The sequence below is a fragment of the Oxyura jamaicensis genome, chromosome 4 (assembly GCF_011077185.1).
Source record: "Oxyura jamaicensis isolate SHBP4307 breed ruddy duck chromosome 4, BPBGC_Ojam_1.0, whole genome shotgun sequence".
In the NCBI taxonomy this organism is placed as follows: Eukaryota; Metazoa; Chordata; class Aves; order Anseriformes; family Anatidae; genus Oxyura; species Oxyura jamaicensis.
In genome coordinates, this window is record NC_048896.1 from 13517660 (window position 1) to 13535161 (window position 17502).

At 43.7% G+C, this 17502-nt stretch overlaps 1 protein-coding gene across 4 annotated transcripts in view; it reads left to right on the forward strand.

Annotated features, from left to right (window-relative positions):
- The window catches only part of PASD1 (PAS domain containing repressor 1), an 86262-nt gene that overhangs the window by 46073 nt on the left and 22687 nt on the right, over positions 1-17502 (forward strand). For 3 of the 4 annotated variants that reach the window (XM_035324072.1, XM_035324073.1, XM_035324070.1), the window contains exons 2-3: positions 15811-15902; positions 17129-17185. In XM_035324072.1, coding sequence (XP_035179963.1) covers positions 17154-17185 — 32 coding nt within the window. In that variant the 5' untranslated portion in view covers positions 15811-15902; positions 17129-17153. Of the gene's footprint in view, positions 1-7; positions 1145-15810; positions 15903-17128; positions 17186-17502 lie in introns of those variants that run through there. The other variant, XM_035324071.1, reaches the window with a different exon arrangement.

The following is a 17502-nucleotide window of genomic DNA, read 5'->3' on the forward strand; positions in this document are numbered from 1 at the left end:
GGGGAGTGCTGGGTGTGTGCCTGGCGGGACATGGGGCTGGGAGGTGGCCTTGGAGGGAGGAGGACCGATTATCATATGAAAGGAATTTAGATGACTTTGTTGATTGGAGTGATAGAAATAAAATGACATTTAATAGTGCTGGGTGCAAAGTCATGCAAAGTTTTGTGTGTTGAGACCAACAACAAGCATTCCAAGTGTGAAATGGGCTCGTCCCTGGCAGGGACAGAGGGCAGAGATGTGGAGGCACTGCGTGGCCCCGGGTGCCTGTGGGCAAGTTGTGGGATTTTATCATTGGTTTTATCATTGTACAAGAGCTTTCTGTCGCTCGTGGTGTAGTCTGTTGGGATACTGCATGGCTCTGGACACCCTCATCAAGAAAATGTATTAGAACAGCAGGAGGGCGAGAGATGTGATCACACAAATGGACTCTGTATTGAATGACGTGCGATTAAACACCTTAATTTGTTTAGCTCTGGCCAATTGAACAAATTAAGGGACAGGTCACAATAGGTCTTTTTACGCACAGCTGGGACTAAATGGCAAGAAGGAGGAAAAACTGTGTAAGTCAAAAGATAGCATCCACACGAGATTAAATTGTGTAAGTTGGTCATGAATAAATTTGAATGGGAAATTAGAAGAAAGCTTCCAACTACCTAAGGATTGAGGTTGTGTAATAGTCTTTCAATTAGGGTAGTTTTGAGATAGATCTTGATAATCTTATGAAAGAGATTATACAGTTAAATTAGAAAGTTCCTGGAGATAGGAAATTAAGTTTGCAGAATTAGCCCTTTGGTCTCCAGTATATCTGTATTTTTAATGCAAGGTTGAAAGGAGATTGGACCAGGTTTTGTTTGCACTGTTACATTAACCCCATGCATCAAGGCTTCTGCTGTTTTCCTGGGAGCCATGGCAAGAGAGAATTGTCCCCGTTGCTGCAGAATCAGCCCTTTTTTTCCCCACGCTCGCCTTCCTCTCAAGCAATAGACATTGTCCTCAGGTCGAGGTGTAAGGAAATTCTGCGGTGCAGAGGCTCCTTGTGGTGTTAGGCTGGCACGACTGCCTGCAGTGTTTTCTGGCGTGCTTCCTGGCTTAACCTGTTCATCAGATATAGGGGCAGAGAAGAGTTTTTCCTTCAGGTTGCGCCGTGAGTATCCATAGTGTACTTCGTGGTGTATTTTCCGGGATTGGTAGCTAATGTTGTTTAATGGACTTCATGTGGTTGCAGCGGTGTGCGGTATGGGCAGTGATTTTCACCCACCCTGCTTTTCCGTGTCATGGTGCTGTTTCATCATGTGTGCTAATGACGTGAACTGTAAGTTTGATGAAGGATGTGAGGATGTGTTCTGGGGCTCCTGGTGGTTAAAGAGATGTTGTGAAGTCAGCACTAGAAGCGTTGCTTCCTGAGGTTGGAGAGCTGGTGTTACTGTCCCCAGTGTTCCTTTTCTACCTGATATTCCTAAAACATGTTGCAAAGCTGGGCCTAAAATCAGTTCTGCTCTGGTGCTGATCAGAGAAAATGCCTATAATTTGTGCAGAAAAACCTCTCGAATAAATAAGAGATTGCTGGCCTTTTGTGATGAGTTGGTAATTTTAGCAAGACAGTTCTTTTACAGGAAAGTTGATGCATAATGTGCATCCTATTCCTTTTCCTTATGACAAGAAAAAGAGGAGAAAAGGGGGAAAAAAGACAGAAAGCAAGCAGGAAAGCAAGAAGGAAAACAGCTTGACTTAGCCTGAAGCAGAGATCACATACCTGATAAGCTGCCTGTTCAGAGAAATTGAAATATGGAAAAATGACAGTGCAGATGAGGATAATACCGAGGTTGTAGACAAGGAAGTGTGCTAACCAAACTCCACGGAGCTGCTGAAATGCGTCGGATCATCTGACTGTGACTTGTATTCTCAGCAAACACAGTTGTATAATTGATTAATTTGTCGACATCTCTGTAGCGCACAGCACTATGGTAACTAAGAGGCTCGCTCACCATTTTCCCAGGGAGCTCTGAAAAATGCATCTTTCCTTGGGGGGGCGGCAGGGAGGCAGGGCAGGACCTTGGAGGTCCAGCTGGGGAGCATGGATGCACACACACGAGTGCACTTAGGCACACACCCAAGGCTGGAAGCAGCCCCTGGCCAGGGCAGGAAGCTGAGCTTGGGGTGGTCGGCTGGTGATGGGCGCCTGTGGGACACTTTTGGGGTACCACGGAGGTGTCGTGGACTTGGCTTGCAGTATTTGTACCAGAAGTTACTGTCCGTGCTGTGCTCCTCCTGTCTCCAGGCAGGGATTTAGGCAAGCCCCTCTGGTCCCCACAGCAGCGTAACACCTCACTTCTACACCTCCGTTTCCCCACAGTTTGTGTTCCCTCTCCCAGATAAGTGACGTGCAAGTCAATGTCAGGCGTTTTGCTGGGTGGCAGGTGTAGACAGATGGGTTAATTGATTGACTAATAGCTGAATGCCAAGATATTTGCAGGTGTGTTTATTCTTGTTTACAAACTGCCCGAGCTCAAGCAAGATTTTCAAGTATGTAGCAACGGCAGGAATCGTATCCATAAAAATGCTAATCTCCTCTCTTGCTTCATCCGTTCAGCCCACAAACACACTCATACACATATGCGTAAAAGAAATTAATAAGGTTTGTTTGTTCTCTTCTGGGCTCAGCCTACTTTAATCTTATTTTAACTCACAGTGCAGCACAGCGCGTTGCTTCAGGACAATAAAGTTTTGACCGTAAGCAGCATAATAAGTAAACCATTTTTTTGAGAAATAAATAAACAAAAGATGAGCTGATAACAGCTCCCGTTGACATTAATTATTTCGCATAGACACGACAGCATTATAAGAAGACTTCTAAGTAATTCAGAGGTTTTTTTGAAAGGGATAAGCCAACCCCCTGGCCTTGCTGAAGGACCTCTCCCAGAGCATCAGCAGAAGAAAAATATATATCTTGGAGATATCAGCCTTGGGGTCTGGGCCACCAAAGGCTCTGCTGTCCAAACTGCAAGTATGTGTTCATGTCTTGAGGAGGATGCTGTGCGTTTGGTCCAGTTACAGCAAACCCAGCAATTAGGGAGGCTGTAAGAGCTGGGGAGGTTACACCCGCGCTGAGGAAGTTGGACTGCGAACCTGTTCATCCCGTCACTGAGCACAGCGTGTGCTGCCACAATTTACAGTAAATTAGAAATATTCGTGCTGATCAAAGTGTTTCTAAACACGTTTTATTAAGTGTGTGCATTAAGTGAGTCATATGTGCCAAAAAGGTGGGACTTTGGTTGGCTCCGCTACTGCTGGGCATGTTAAAGAGTATTATCAACAGTTTGCTTTTCACTCAAACAGAATACTTGGAAAGGCTTCATTTTGGAGCAGGCTTTTAATGGAAGGGGCACAGTAGGAAGTGTTAACAAAACAAACTCCGTGTGCTAATCTTAACACCTACATCTTCTATTTAATCTCGCTTATTGCAGCGGGCTGAGCCTTGTCATTAGTGGAGACAATGAGTCAATGTAGAAAAAGTGAGTTCCTTTATTTTCTCTGCATCCGAAGATCTGGGGTTGGCCTCCTGGATGTCAGTAGTGATTTGGAGCTGTGGAATTGCAGAGGGAGTGCACGTCAACCCTTAGGGGCCAGTCCTGGGACTCTCCTTGCTCATTCTGCGGGAGTTTGGGCCTCCATGGATCCCAGTGCCTTCCTTACCTGGGGTATCTTCATGTCTCCTGGGACATGGTTCTTTTGGTGAAAATTCTGTTACGTGGGGAGATTGTGTGTAATTCTGTACTTCTGCTTTCTGGAAATTCTTCAGTTTGGAAGGAGAATGCCCCAGAGGAGTCTTTAGGGTAGGAGAGTGTGTGTGATTCTGCAATACTGTCCATAAGGGGCAAAGATTCTTTGTCTAAAATGGGAGAAAAATAAGTGCAATGGACTAAAATTGTCACTAAACCATTTGGAAACAAGAAATGAGGCTGGATCAGAACTCCACCTTATCCAGAGCACTTTTTGAATCTGGAGCTGAATTCCTAATCATGGGTGTATTCATACATGCAACTAGTAGAGCAACTGAGATCTAGAGTGTTGGACTGATTTGATGGTTGGAAATAGGCTGTTGTGACTAGAGCAAAATCTCTTCTTTCACTCAAGGGATGGATAAAGACTAACTTGAAAGAGGACGACAACTTCTGTGTTTTCAATTTTATTTTTTTTTAAGGAAAGCATATGGATATGAACAAGCTGGAATAGCATCTTTCTTAAAAGTTGTCCTTAGAGATAGTGTATTACATTGATGTGAATTTGATTGCACAGTAAGTAAAATTTTATAAATATAAATCATCATCTTTTTTCAAAAACTGTCACATCTTGGAAGCTATTCTGGGATTTTCTAGTATAGTCCAGTTAGAATTGTTTGAGTAAAAGGAGGTATCAGTGAACAAGTCCGATAATGAGCTGCTTTACGTAAGAGGCATAGTGTCTATTTATGATATATAGAAGTCCTAAGAGAGAGAAATTGTCCGTTTAATCTTCTTTGGATTGTTTGAAATCTACTTTTTATGAGGCATTCCTGACTGTTCCAGAGCTTACTGCTCAGACACTTTCATGGACTTTGTTTCCGTTTGACTTACAGCTCTGCAGGGTCCTTTGCAGGCAAACGCAGGCAAATTTTCTTCAGTCGTATTTATTTGGTTCCTTGACCTTGAAGTAAAATTTGTAGCAATGTAAGTGTTGCTAAAAGTTTTCTTCTGACCTTTTGCTGCTGCCAGACCTGGCTGTTAGCACAAGGGATGTACAGTACCAGCACGAGCAGTCACACAAATCGTGGGGGTTGTCTTTGGCATCTTTGGCTCAGCACTGAGGAGCTCTGCAATTGACTTGAGAGGGTCTCTGCATTAATGAAGAGTGTGTTGAGTTTGGAGCCACTGCACTAAATGCGTATGTTTCCTTCTAAGTTCTTGAGATAAATTTACTGTGGAAAAGAGGATTGCTAGATTAATTAAATTAGATTAACTAAACACTGTTTTTTCTCCCCATGTTTCTATCGGTGTCTTGGCTTTGAGAGTTTGCCCACAGAACAGCCATTTTTTTGAGCAAAAGCGTGGCATTTACTTTTGCCTTTCCTGACATGAATGTCATGTTTTATTAGGGAATCATCTCAATCAGCTTTACTAGCAGCTGATTTTCCTCCCAGCCTTGCAACACTTGCAGTATCTTCAATCAGAGAAGAGCCCTGATGGGGAAATGTTGTTGGAAGGACATGCAACGCCAGTGCCTGGCAGAGCAGGATTGCTCTTCTGCATAGAGGAAGCAAACATCTGTGAGATATTAAAAACTTTTGACAGGGATGGGAAGATAATTCCCAAGATAATTCCACGTCAGGCATCACTCTGGCTTCTATCTCCTTCCAGGCTTCCTAAGCCCTAGGTCATAAGGTTAGGGGGAGCTGTGGGCTGGTTGTGTCATCCCTCAACTGTGGACGAGGACCTTCCCTACTGCAGGCCATCGCCACCAGAGCCGGATCGCCTGTCGTCACCCTCCCATTAAGGATGACTGCTTCCGAAGCATTAGCATTCATGTCAGGACTAGATATGGATCAGCACAGGCTTAAATCATTGTCAGGAACAGATGTGAGATACCTAATCAGTTATTTCCTTAGGAAAATGAGTTTGATTGCATGAATAGTTGTAAATATTTCATTCAGCGACTCAGCTACTACGGCAATGGTAAACAAGCTTTGGAGAGGCATTTTGTGGTACTGCACTTGATTTCTTATTCATCTACACTTCAGCGTAGAAGAAAGCAGCTTAGGTACATTGGATTACTTTTTGTGACAGTGTGGCTGGCAACCAGGAGCTCGCTTGAAGAGAGATGAGCACGCTTAGCCCTAAAAACCACACCAGCTTCAGCCTGGTTTGTTTACAATGTGCAGAATTTGCCCACATAGGACACAAAACTGGAAGAAATGTTCCTGATAGAAAGGATGTAACGCTAATTTCTGTGATCTTATACGGAACTTTACTACTGACCTTTCACAACAGGCCTGGTGGGAGGAGGAGAAGGAAGGGGGAAGGTGGTTTTTCTCTCTGCCTAATTGAATGTTTCCCTGCTTGTGTTTTGGCTAAACCACTGTGAAGTTTGCTGGTGATTTATAGGAGACGTACACGAAAGCAGTGCAGGAAAGAAAAAGGCTGCGAGTACAGATGATGTTTGCCTCTCCAACACAGTGTGAAATCCCGAGGAAACTGGGACTGCTAGCTAAAGGTCATGGACATTTTTAACTTTTGCTGCTGGCTTCGTGCTACTGCGTAAATGTTCGTCAGGGGTCGTGCTGGCCTTGGTGGTGTTACGTAGTCAGATTATCACAGGAACAAGCTCCCTTTCAACCCGTATGTTTTGTAGGCACATATGTTGCAGTATCTTTCAGCCAGCCAGCCTAATTTTATGGTCTTAAATATAGTATGGATGCTGCTGGTATGTGGATATATGGTTTAAGGTGCTTTGGTCACAAAAGCCTGGAGGAACAGATTTGTGTCTGTCCTGCTTCTGGAAAGTACAAACAAATCCCACTGCCTGCACCCAGGAATTACACAGGTGGTTAAGACAAGAGGTGTGTGCCAGCAGATCTTCATTCTCCAGTGCTCTTTGCACTGTGTCTCAGGGGAGGCACCATCTCACGCCGCAGCCTTTTCAGCTAGCCAGGTCTCTTACCCGAGAGTTACCCTTTGAGAGAGATGGGCCCGTGCTTTTAACTTGCTGGTTGTATTGAAGTCCTGGTTGTGACTCACAGGAGGAGGATTCTTAGTGTAAGACCATTGCAGATAAGAAATAAAACCCATTTTTAAATGTTCTGAATGCTCACACAGTTGTTGAGGGACACATCTTTTCCAGTTTTAGAGTTAAAAAAAAAAAACCCTCCAAGAGAATCCCCAAAGCAAAGGGGACATTCAGTCGTGCTGAGTCATATTTTGTTATTTTGGTTGATTATCCAGCCAGCCATGCAAATAAACTGCAAGGGAAAAAAAATGTGTGTGAATGTCTTATCTATGACAGAATGAGGACTTGAGTCTTTGCGCATAATATGTGTAACAATAATGACCCAGTATTAAACTGCTCCAGTGGCTGTCATATTTGTAGTCTAAAAATGATAACGAAATAATAAGAGAGAGAGACACGTTGATGTTTATCTCCTCTTTTCCTCTTTCGGAGCAAAAGTTTTGCTTTCTCATTACATTTCCAGTGCAGATTTGCAGTACTGTGCAGAATGATGAATCTGATTGCAGTTAATTGTTTAAATATTCTTTTATTCCTGAAGCTTTCAGAACAAATAACATCTTTTGAGGAGCTAGTGGAGAAGCGACATGGGCAAGATATTGCAAAAGGGAATATTGGATGTGAAGTTGAAAGTGTCTCAGAGAAGAGGAAGAGAAGGTGTGGAGGTTGTTCTAATGAAGGAAGGAAAACCAGCTATATTATTAACACTTCCAGTAACATAAGTGGCAGCAATTCTTCTTGAAAAAAAAAAAAAAAAGTGTAAGCTTCAATAGTTCAAATCCATCCTTGGTGTAACTGCAATAGAATTACACTTGGATCAACAGCTTTGCTGGTTCATAAGTCTTACAGGGTTACTGAATGCAAACACTATAAATGAACGTGACTTTGTCCAAAATGCATTTAATTACTATATTTATCATCCGTCTGTCTTCTTCATAGTAAAAAAGAAGGAGAAGGTAGCCACAGAAAATATTTTGCATCATACTCTCTAACTAGGGCCATTATTAGCTATTCTCAGCTCAAAAGAGCCGTTCTTTAGGGTAGCTGAAGCACAAATATGCTTGGTCTTTGGGACCCCTTTGCAGCCATAATATATATTTGTAATGCAGGAAATAAAACACTGGATGGAAAGTTACCACTTCAAGACAAGTGTGGGTTATTTTGGAGATTCTGAGCAATTAGGTGAATTTTCTCACAATAACACTCACATCCAGTGCTTAATCATACACTCGAAACAAGTGGGCTCAGACCTTATAAAAAGTGTTTACTTGTTCGGCTTTAAGGCACAGGCCAAGAAATAACTTGATCGGATTAGTCGAGGTTGAATAGGAACAGCAGCAAATAGAATCAAATGAGTGTGAACGATGCTGCTGTGCTCTGCATTAGAAAAATATCTGCCAGCTGCCGTTGCAGAGCATAATCCCGCAAGATGCTGACGCCTCCGGTTCCCGTTGCCCGAGGAAGCCAGGGCAAGGCTCCTCGGGCGTGCGGTTCCCATCGCTCACCTGAGTCACACCGCGTTTTGTTTTGTTTTTTTTTTTCTCTTAAATCCTTCTTTTCCCTCTTACATAAAAGCTGGTTCTTTTGTACCTCGTCTTTCTTGAAAGGCTCTTGACGCTTGCAGGGCCGGGGTGCGTGGCTGGTTATTCTCAGCTGCAAGATTACAGAGATGGCAGCAGTAAGGTCAGTGGGGCACGGACACGGCTCAGCTGGAGAGCAGATGCGAGGAGATCATTTAAGGAAAGCAGCTGAAATTCCCGGAGCCAAATGAGGATAAGACAAATTTTGAAATGTAAGCGCTTTGTTTAAATTCCTTTTGACTTACATGCACGTTATACCTGGAATGCTCCCGAATTAAACACACCGAGAGGGTAAAGAAGTTTTTCTTACGCTTGAACTTGGACGCGTGAAGCCAGAGATATAAAATGAGGTCAGTTAGCTCAGCTGCAGTGAATCCTTTGATATTCATTTAATGGGTAAGTAGATAAAACTCTAAGTAAGCCTGCATGTAAGACTTTGAATTTTAACTACTAAAGCTCTTTATAATTTTCTCACAGGTCTTTCACATGGGGCAGTTGAACTGTTCAGACAGCTAGTGCTGCTCCACTTCTGCTGCAGGAGAATAAATGCTTCACTGCATGGCCCTGGGGCCCTTTCTCTCCTTTCTTCTGTCTCTGAACCAGAGCTGAGAGGTGGTCTGGTGCTGGGAAATGCCATCGTTTTGGCAGTGTTCAGGTCTGAGATTTGGGCTGAAGTTGAGAGTTTTAACTCTGGATCAGCAGCTGAATTCTCCTCTGCTATGGGGAGGCTTTCAATCTGGTTTAGACCTATCTCTAATCCTTTTGTCATAATATTTCCTTTTTTTTGAATAGCTTCCTTATGTATTGAGTTCCAGAAATTCCATGCTGGTGATGCACATGAGAAACAGATTGCAACAGAGAGCAGATTAAATTACTCAGGTCTAGGATTACGGAGGCAAAACGTTTCTTTTTTTCAAGTTGATTTAAAAAGGGAGAAGAATCTTCCTCTTTTTGATTTATCAGTAGAAATTTGGGATCAGATGAATCCTGAGTTGTCCTTCCACTGGTCACTCAGTGGTCACTTGAGGAAAAAATAATGAACTGTTGTTTTTTTTTTTTTCTCTCTCCTTCACTTGAAAATCAGTTCTTATCAGTGCTACATATTAAAGTGAGTTCTAAGACTCTAGTCTGATGCTTCAGGAAGCTTATTTTAGGAGGGAAGACTTGACTGAATGCCAGTAGACAGGGCTAATCATCGGGACATCTGGATTCACTTCTTAACTCTGCTGCCTGACCTTGGGCCAAATGATTTAGGTCAAACTTTTCCAAAATGTGCATTGTTTGTAGGTGCTTGTACTGGGCTTCGGCATTACTGAAAATTTGGCTGTAGCTGCACTTACCATTCCAAATCCAGCTTCCCAAAACTGGGACACTCATAAAAAGACAGAAGTGAAGTGTGTGCCCCTGTTTCCTCACTTGTACGACAGGGACAAGCATGTTTATAGAGTGTGCCAGGACTTCCTTGCACAGAAGCAGTGGAGGAGAAAACAGATAGCAGCAAGCTGCTTGCAGAGCGTTGGAAAAGTTAACGTTGTTCATAGAAAGCAAAGGAAACTGAGCAAGAACCAGACTCCCAAGACTTCCCACCACAGCAGCCGAAGGGCTCCCTGATACAGAGGACCCAGCAGATGTAAGGAAGCAGAGGAATGACAGAGCCAGGGGTATCTGGCTACCTGCAGGGTGTCTGTACCTCATCCACCTGCCTCATGGTGCATTGCCCAGCAGCAGCACGGCCCTGGCTGAGTTCCCCTCTCTTGTAGGGGATGTAGCATTGTTCATGGACAGGGCAATGCAGGAGTAACATGCCATGTGCCTTCAGGACACTCCGATTTGTGTCATACACAGTCAGTCTGTGCATGCCAGAAAGGAACAGGCTGTACTAAACACCTGGTCATGTAGTAGAGGAGCCCTGGTAGTATTGGGCCTCTTTCATTAAATGAGGTCCAAATAGAACGGTCTGGCACCACCTTGTTTGTTCTTCAGACAGGTGCCTTGAGACCCTGGGATGTGCTCGTCAGGGAGACGGCAATCAGTTCTTACTTTCATCTCTGCTCATCCTGCAGCCTGTGAGGAAAAGGACTTCTAGCCAAGTCATGCAACCCACTTATCTCTTCACCAGAGCAGAGCAGTTGGGAAGTGTGGCCCTGGAACCACCAAGGACCCACTGCTGATGCATTTGAAGGCTCCTCCTTTCACTGTGCAAGGCAAACAGCCCTCGGGCCGCACTCAGTTTTGCATTATGAGCTCAACCTGCAGCACAAGCAAACACAAAGCACAGATCTCCACATCTGTACCATCCTTCAGCATCTGAAATGCATTTTATATACAAGCCTGAGAAAGAAGAAACTGAAAACAAATATACAGATATATTGTTTGAGCAGAAAAAGAGAACAGCTAAGGACACGGATGCTTTTATTGCCTTCTTGAACAAACTGGTGGTTGATGATTTAGCTTGACTAGATGGCTGATTTTCTTTATTGCGTAGTGATTACATTTATTCTGCACACAGGGCCTAAAAGTAGGTAGTTCAATGGCATGTAGACTTAGTTTGGGATGAGTTTCACCCATAGTAAATAGAACAGAAAAGGAAATGCAAGCAGGATTTCAGAGTAGCACAATCAAAACTTGTTGTCCATCTTGTTTAAGCTGCAGAATCAAATTATTTGTTTTGTTTGCTTGTTTGCTTTTTAGCTTGTCGAGCTGCTTTTTTCATTGCTGAAATTTGTTGGGGTAACTTCCCACGCACACAGACACCATCTTTTGTGATTTGCCAGAGAAGTGGATATGATAGAAAGTGCCTTGAGGCACGAGACAGGGAGCCCTGCTTGCTTTCTTTCCACATTCACCAGCAGGAATGGTTGCTTAACTTTAAACCTCAGGAGACGAGCAGTGCTGCAGTCATCCTGAGCGTCACCTTTCCTTGGTAGAGATTGCTTTCATTCTTTTTTTGTAAATCATTCTGAACTAAAATGTGTGTTTATATGTGTATGTCTATGCACCCCATGCATTGCCCTGTTGGGATCAGCCATAAGCACAACCAGAGCTTTAAGAAAAATCCTATTTTCTGGAAATTTTGGAGAACATTCTGTTCAAAAGGCTTCTGGTTGTGAGATTTCAATATTGCTGCCTTCTCTTTGTCTCTATGTGCCTTTCCTGGAAATAGTCACATGCGAACACACGTCTCGATTTCTGCTAAAGGATTTTTTTGTGAACAACTGCCTTTGCTGCTATGCCACGCGAGGGAGAACTGTATGTTATTGTTGGGGGGTTATTTGGCTCTAAATATTAGACTGAGCATCCAGGTCCAGAAATACCATGTCTGAATGAGCCAGGTGTGTTAAAAATTTATTTATAGGTTAGATACATCTTCACCATTTTGTAGTACAACACACATTTACTGGAAAGGTGGTTCTTGTAGTAATTGGCTACAAATAAACACAGGTAGTTGTCCCAGACTGCAGAAGTATTATTTGCATGCTCATTTTTCTCCTCCTCTGCATGTGCCAGTGGAGTTGTGTTTTTGTAATGGTAGGGTTGTGAATCAGCAGTCCTGCCTTTTGCCATCTTTTGAGGATTTTAAGAGTCTATTAGACAAATTGATAGAGTTAATTAAATACATGCCCTTCTTGTTACAGAAGCTCTAGAGACATTTTAAATAATCTCCTCCAATGTTGCATCTTTAGCCTGCAAGGCTTAGTAAATTGCTGGAACAGAACAAAGTTGGCCAGCTATTTTCTCCAGGATCTGACAAAAATCCTAGAGAACAAAATGTTCCAGTAATCATCTTTTCTTTTCAAGTGTCTGTTAGTGTTTTTTAATCTTTCCCCTTTCCTTTTGTCAGAAAACAGCATACCCTAGTTAAAAAAATAAATAAAGACGCAAAAAAAAAGAAACCCCCAGCAGCATTGTTCCTGCCTTTATCTTTCATTTCATTTCGGTGCTGAATCACAGTGTTCTGATACAGCCTCTTTTATGGTGTAATTGTTTTGTATAATCCATTTTCTTTGGGCACCTCTTAGCTTCTCTCTGAAGCTGTTACTGCTGTAATGAATGTAGTCATAAATCTGTCACAGGTAACAAGCTAAATTTAGAGCTCAATAAACCAGGAGGGGGATGCTGCAGCTAAGCGAGCGCATTGAGATGCTCCTCTTACAGCAGTGGCAGAAAAGGTCCACTTCTGACAGATGAACAAGAGGTGGACTCAGAATTTTTGGTTCTCTCATCAATTCACCACCATTATTACCTTGTTCCAGCTGCTGCAGAGATGCTGCACAAAAATACAGTCAGGGGTGGGAAATAGAAGTAAGCGGTGGAGATCCAGGGATTGGGAGAATCCTTACCGCGTGTAAAACAGCCGGAAAGGTTCAGAGGCACTGTTTGGTTTTTCCAAATGCCATTTACATTAGCATCTTATAATTGAATCAGTAGCACTTCACTGAAAAGGTTAAATTCTGCCTTTTAAAAATTAAATCTGCTGTTTAGCTGTCAAGCGCAGTCATGCCCTCCTGTTGCCTCTGGAAGAATGAAACATTGCTGTATTGACATATAAATCGTACTGCTGGAGAATGCATTAACTCGCTTCTTTACGGCTATGTTGTGCTGCATCTTGTAATTGAGGGCTCTCTGCTGAATTCATTGCATGTAAAATCCGTGGAAATTATTAGCATGGCACATTTCCAAAATTAAAATATTTCCTACAGTATAGATTTGAAGACTCCCAAACTGTTGTCATGCATTACACAAGTGCAAAATGCTATGAAAATTTAAATACAAAGTTTTTGTGCATAGAGAGTATTTTTAATTAGACAATTTGAAATAGTTGGAAAAAGCAATCAAATTAGCTGGGTTCGGGGCTGTTTTTAGGTGACTGCTGAAAACTTCATTTGCTCTTGTTCACAAGGAAATCAGAGCACTAGACTCACAGAGTGAGCTTTACCTTGTCATCAGTAACATAGCCAAATAATTAAAATTAACACTATATTGAAGCACTCATAGGAACTGTTGGTTTCAGGGGATAATTCTTTCTAATATGTTATGCCATTAAGAGTTATTCTCAAAGTAACATGAATGTTGTGATGTTTTACAGCAATCCAATAAACATTATCTTTAGTCAAAATATTGTAGTTTTAGATAGCTCCTGAAATCAAACAGTTTGGCAAAACAAAGAGTTAAAAAAAAATCCCTCTCCTGTTCCCTCTTCAGTAAAAATTGTGCCAGAATATTGCAGAAAGGATGAAACAGCACTTTAACTTTTAGATGTGTATCTGAGAAGTCCATTGTCTTGTTAAGGCTGTCAGACTCCATTGCCCTTTCTGTAACCCTAGAAACAACTTTAATACAGTGATGTTTGAAAAGTCTAAAATGTAACTTGCCTTTAAAGTGCTTTTAGTGTTGTTTGAGATGCCTCATGCAAGGGAAGAACAAATCTTTTCTTGCTACAGAAGGCATTAAGGAATGACGGATGTGCATTTCTTGGTGGGAAAACTGACCATCGCTGGTTGGAGGGGGGGTGGAAAAAGTTGCTGGCAGCATTCACAGGTGTCCTCTCTCCTCACCTGCCCGCAGAGTTCAGGAGTTCTTCTCTCCATGTGTTGCAGGAGAGGATTTTCAGGAGGCAATAAATAAATTTTGATCCCTCTGGTTAATACAGTTAAGGTCAAAGAGATTCTATCTGGAGCTGTTTAAAATACTCTTAACATGCAGACATACTTCTGTCAATAGTGCTAAGTGCCTTATCTTGCCGAGGAGTGTATACAACCCTTATGAAACTATTCTTAAGTATTCTGGTTACTATATTTAGCCCTGGCTCATAACAAGACAAAAAGCACTCAGCTAAATGTAGTCCTGAAGTGCTTAATCCGGTTAAGAATATTCTGTCCTTAGGTGTCTTCTGCTAAGACTTTTATAGCTCGCCATCCTGCTGCATCATGCAAAAAGCTTCTCCGTGGGATCGGGCCTCTGACTTCTTTTATGGCCTTTTATTCTGTCTGAGCCTCCAAGGCTGGTGCTGACCGCGGGCATCGCTCGCGTTCACCGGGGTGTCCCCAGGACAGGCCCGGGAGGCCTCGTCGCCCCAGCGGCTCACATCAGCCGTGCCTCGGCAGAATGCCACGGCTACTGCTGGAGACGGGGGAACTGGGACTGCCTTTCATAATTTAGGCTGGGTGAGCATTGTCTGGACGCTGTTAACGTCCAGTAAAAAGCCTCCAGTGGTTAGACAGGCGATGGGCAAGGCAACGGGAAGGTTTCTGTGCAAAGCTCTGCGCTTAAAACTCAGGAAGATTCCTTTTATTTGGCTGAATTTTTGCATACTTAGGCCTGTATGTGAAAAATGTTTTTTGAAAAGTTTTAATAGATTTTTTGTGTGGTTCCAAGTACTTTTTTGGAACCTAACCCACTGCTTCAGAAAGAATATTATTTATATCTCTGTATCTCAGAAATTACTAAGAGTTAGCAAAACTTGAGTGTGGGCCATCCTTCTGGAGGAGAAACGACTACGTAATTTTTGAAAAGAAGCAATGCTGATGGTGAGAAGCAGTGACTAAGATAAGGATTTCAGTTCCAATGTAGGTCACTAGGATAACAAACAAGATCACACGCTCCTTTTGAACTCGGATAAAAGCTTGTAATTTAACCAGCGTACGGCTGCTGTGAGAGCAGCAGCCTAGCAGGTCCCCCGTACCTGAACCTGTTACGTAGGTGGTGTTTGCAGTGGGAACACCAGTCCTTGCGTAAGGTTTTCCCTGGAAGTTCGTGTTCTGAGCAGAAATTGCCAACTTAATCCCAGCTGCACTTCTTACTGAAGTGCTTGGGGCTGAAACACGTGAAGCCTTTTATATAGTTGCATGTTTATGTGTTACTCTGGTACTTCGGTTGTGCCAGGAGCTTCAGTCCTCTTCCAGGTAACTTCTCCATTGCAGTTTACAACCATGGTATTACAGTTTATCCGAGCCAGGTTTTTCAAGCAGGTGGACTGACATAATCTCACGTGGCTGCAATAAGCAAGAATTCAGCCTGTTGTCCCATTTTGCCTGCCCTACAGAGCACTCTCCCCTTACCACAGTATGGGCTCTGTGTTGGCCACAAACACCAGATAAAGCAGCATTGGCGAATGGCAGATGTACTCACAGGTCCTCATTGCACACATGCCAGCTGTACTATCAGGTGTTGGAAGGACTCCTGTCAATCCTCAGTGCCCCCGTACTAGTCGGGCCATTCTTCCACACTACTGGGCCACACGATTTTTTGGCCATGAGAGGTCAGTTGGGCCTTGCCGGGCTGCTTCTGTGGCAGCAGGTGGTGCACACAGAGCCAGGAGTCCCAGACATGTCCCAGTGTCCCTGGGTGCTCCCCAGTTACTCCAACCACCTTTCTAACTGGCGGCCCCAGAGCTCTTTGGCTTGAAGCGATTGCTGCTCTGAAAGCTACGTCTTGTTTGCAACTGTGTTTTAACTGGGTTTGCTTTTCCTTCCAGGATTAATTTTTCTCCGTCTCTATTTACATGGTGATAAGAAGTGCTGATCCCACTCTGTCAGTCTGGACTGATGAATCTGAGCAATAGAACAGGTAATGGCTAATTGGGCTTCCAGGACTCAGGCAGCAAAACCACCCCCTCCCCATGGAGTACATCCACATTTTGGGACTGGAGAAATCATGCAGAAAGCATACAAATCATACTCTGCCCAAGTCCCCTGCAGGGAGGGGAATCCTTGCTCCAGAGCAGGGAAGAGAGGGGGAATTTTTGTTGCTCTTTCTGTGAGCAGCATCTTTGACAACCTCTCAGCTATGAGTGGTTTTATTTCATCTGGAGTTACTGACCTGATCCGCTGAGAGCAAGTCACCAGTGAAGAGGTCACCCTTGTCATGATGGATTTTATATCATTGCATGGGGCTTGAAAGTACCATGTCCTTACTGGGAATTGTGGCCAATTGTTCTCCTCACCTGTGCTGCAGGAGCAGTTAGTATATAATAAAGACAGTAGCTCACAGTGACTGCTGACAGACAGACCCCAGGGAAGCCAGGTCACCTTCCCTTCCTTTCTCTGGTTAATGCCAGCTGAGGAACAGTTTTGACTTGAAGCCTTGGGTATGAATCCCCGTGGTAGGATGCAGCTGGGATGATGTGGTGGGAGTCCACCGGTGCAAGCATCGGTCATTGGCTGCAGGGCATTTCAGGTGAGCCTGTCTCATATCATCCCCTGAATCTCCTGACCATACCCTGCTGTTGCCTAATACTAATCCTCTGGGGGATCAGCATACCTTCCTCCTGTGCCCTTGCGCTGGGACAGAAATCTCAGATGCTCTTTAAGCATGGCAATGAATTCCAGCAGCGTAGTTGATTCCCCAAAACAGGACCTGGCAGAGACATCGAACTGAGATCAGCTCTCACATTTGCAGGGGAGATGCTGGTTCCTGTGCAGAAATCAGTGCTTTGGTAGGGTTCCCCATCCCTGGTGTTCCCCTGGCTGCATCAGGTGCTGGCTGGGCTTGATTGTGGCTGGGGCTGTTTTCACGGAGGGGACTGCAGAGGCAGGCTGGGGGCTGCTGGCTCTTTCATGGTACAGTTACAGTTATTGTAGATGTATGTCTGGGCATATGGCAAAGGTTTCACCTCTCAAGCCTCGGTAGGTGACAGAACAGGCAAGAAACTATGTAATCAAGTGGAGGCTGGGGAGGGGATGATAGAAACATCCGGGAGGTTATACCGTACAAAGCAGTAAGCTCCATGTTCTGACATCCTCAACGAGATCAGGCAATGAGACTCAGTAAGTACTTCTGTCCTTTCCTTCCAGAGCCCTGTGTCGTGTAAACGAACTGATGGATGAAGATGAGAAGGACAGGGCAAAGAGGTATGAAGGGATGCACAGAGCGCTGAGCTTGCAAGCTCTTCCGGGGGAGAACTGTAAATGCTGTGTTGTCTGATGCTTGTAAAAGTAGTCGGGGCACTGATGTCAGAGGCAACATCCTACAGTTTTCAGGCTGTGTACAGGCTGTGTGTAATTTTGTCACCAATTTCAAGCTTCTCATGGTGTATTTGACCATGCCTGAGATGGGTTAATCAGCTCGGTGCTCCTTAGATTGCATTCCTTTACCCTCTTGTGTTATCCCATGGCTATTTATCATGCTGATGCAGTACCCTATTCTGTAATGTTATTAACCTCACGCT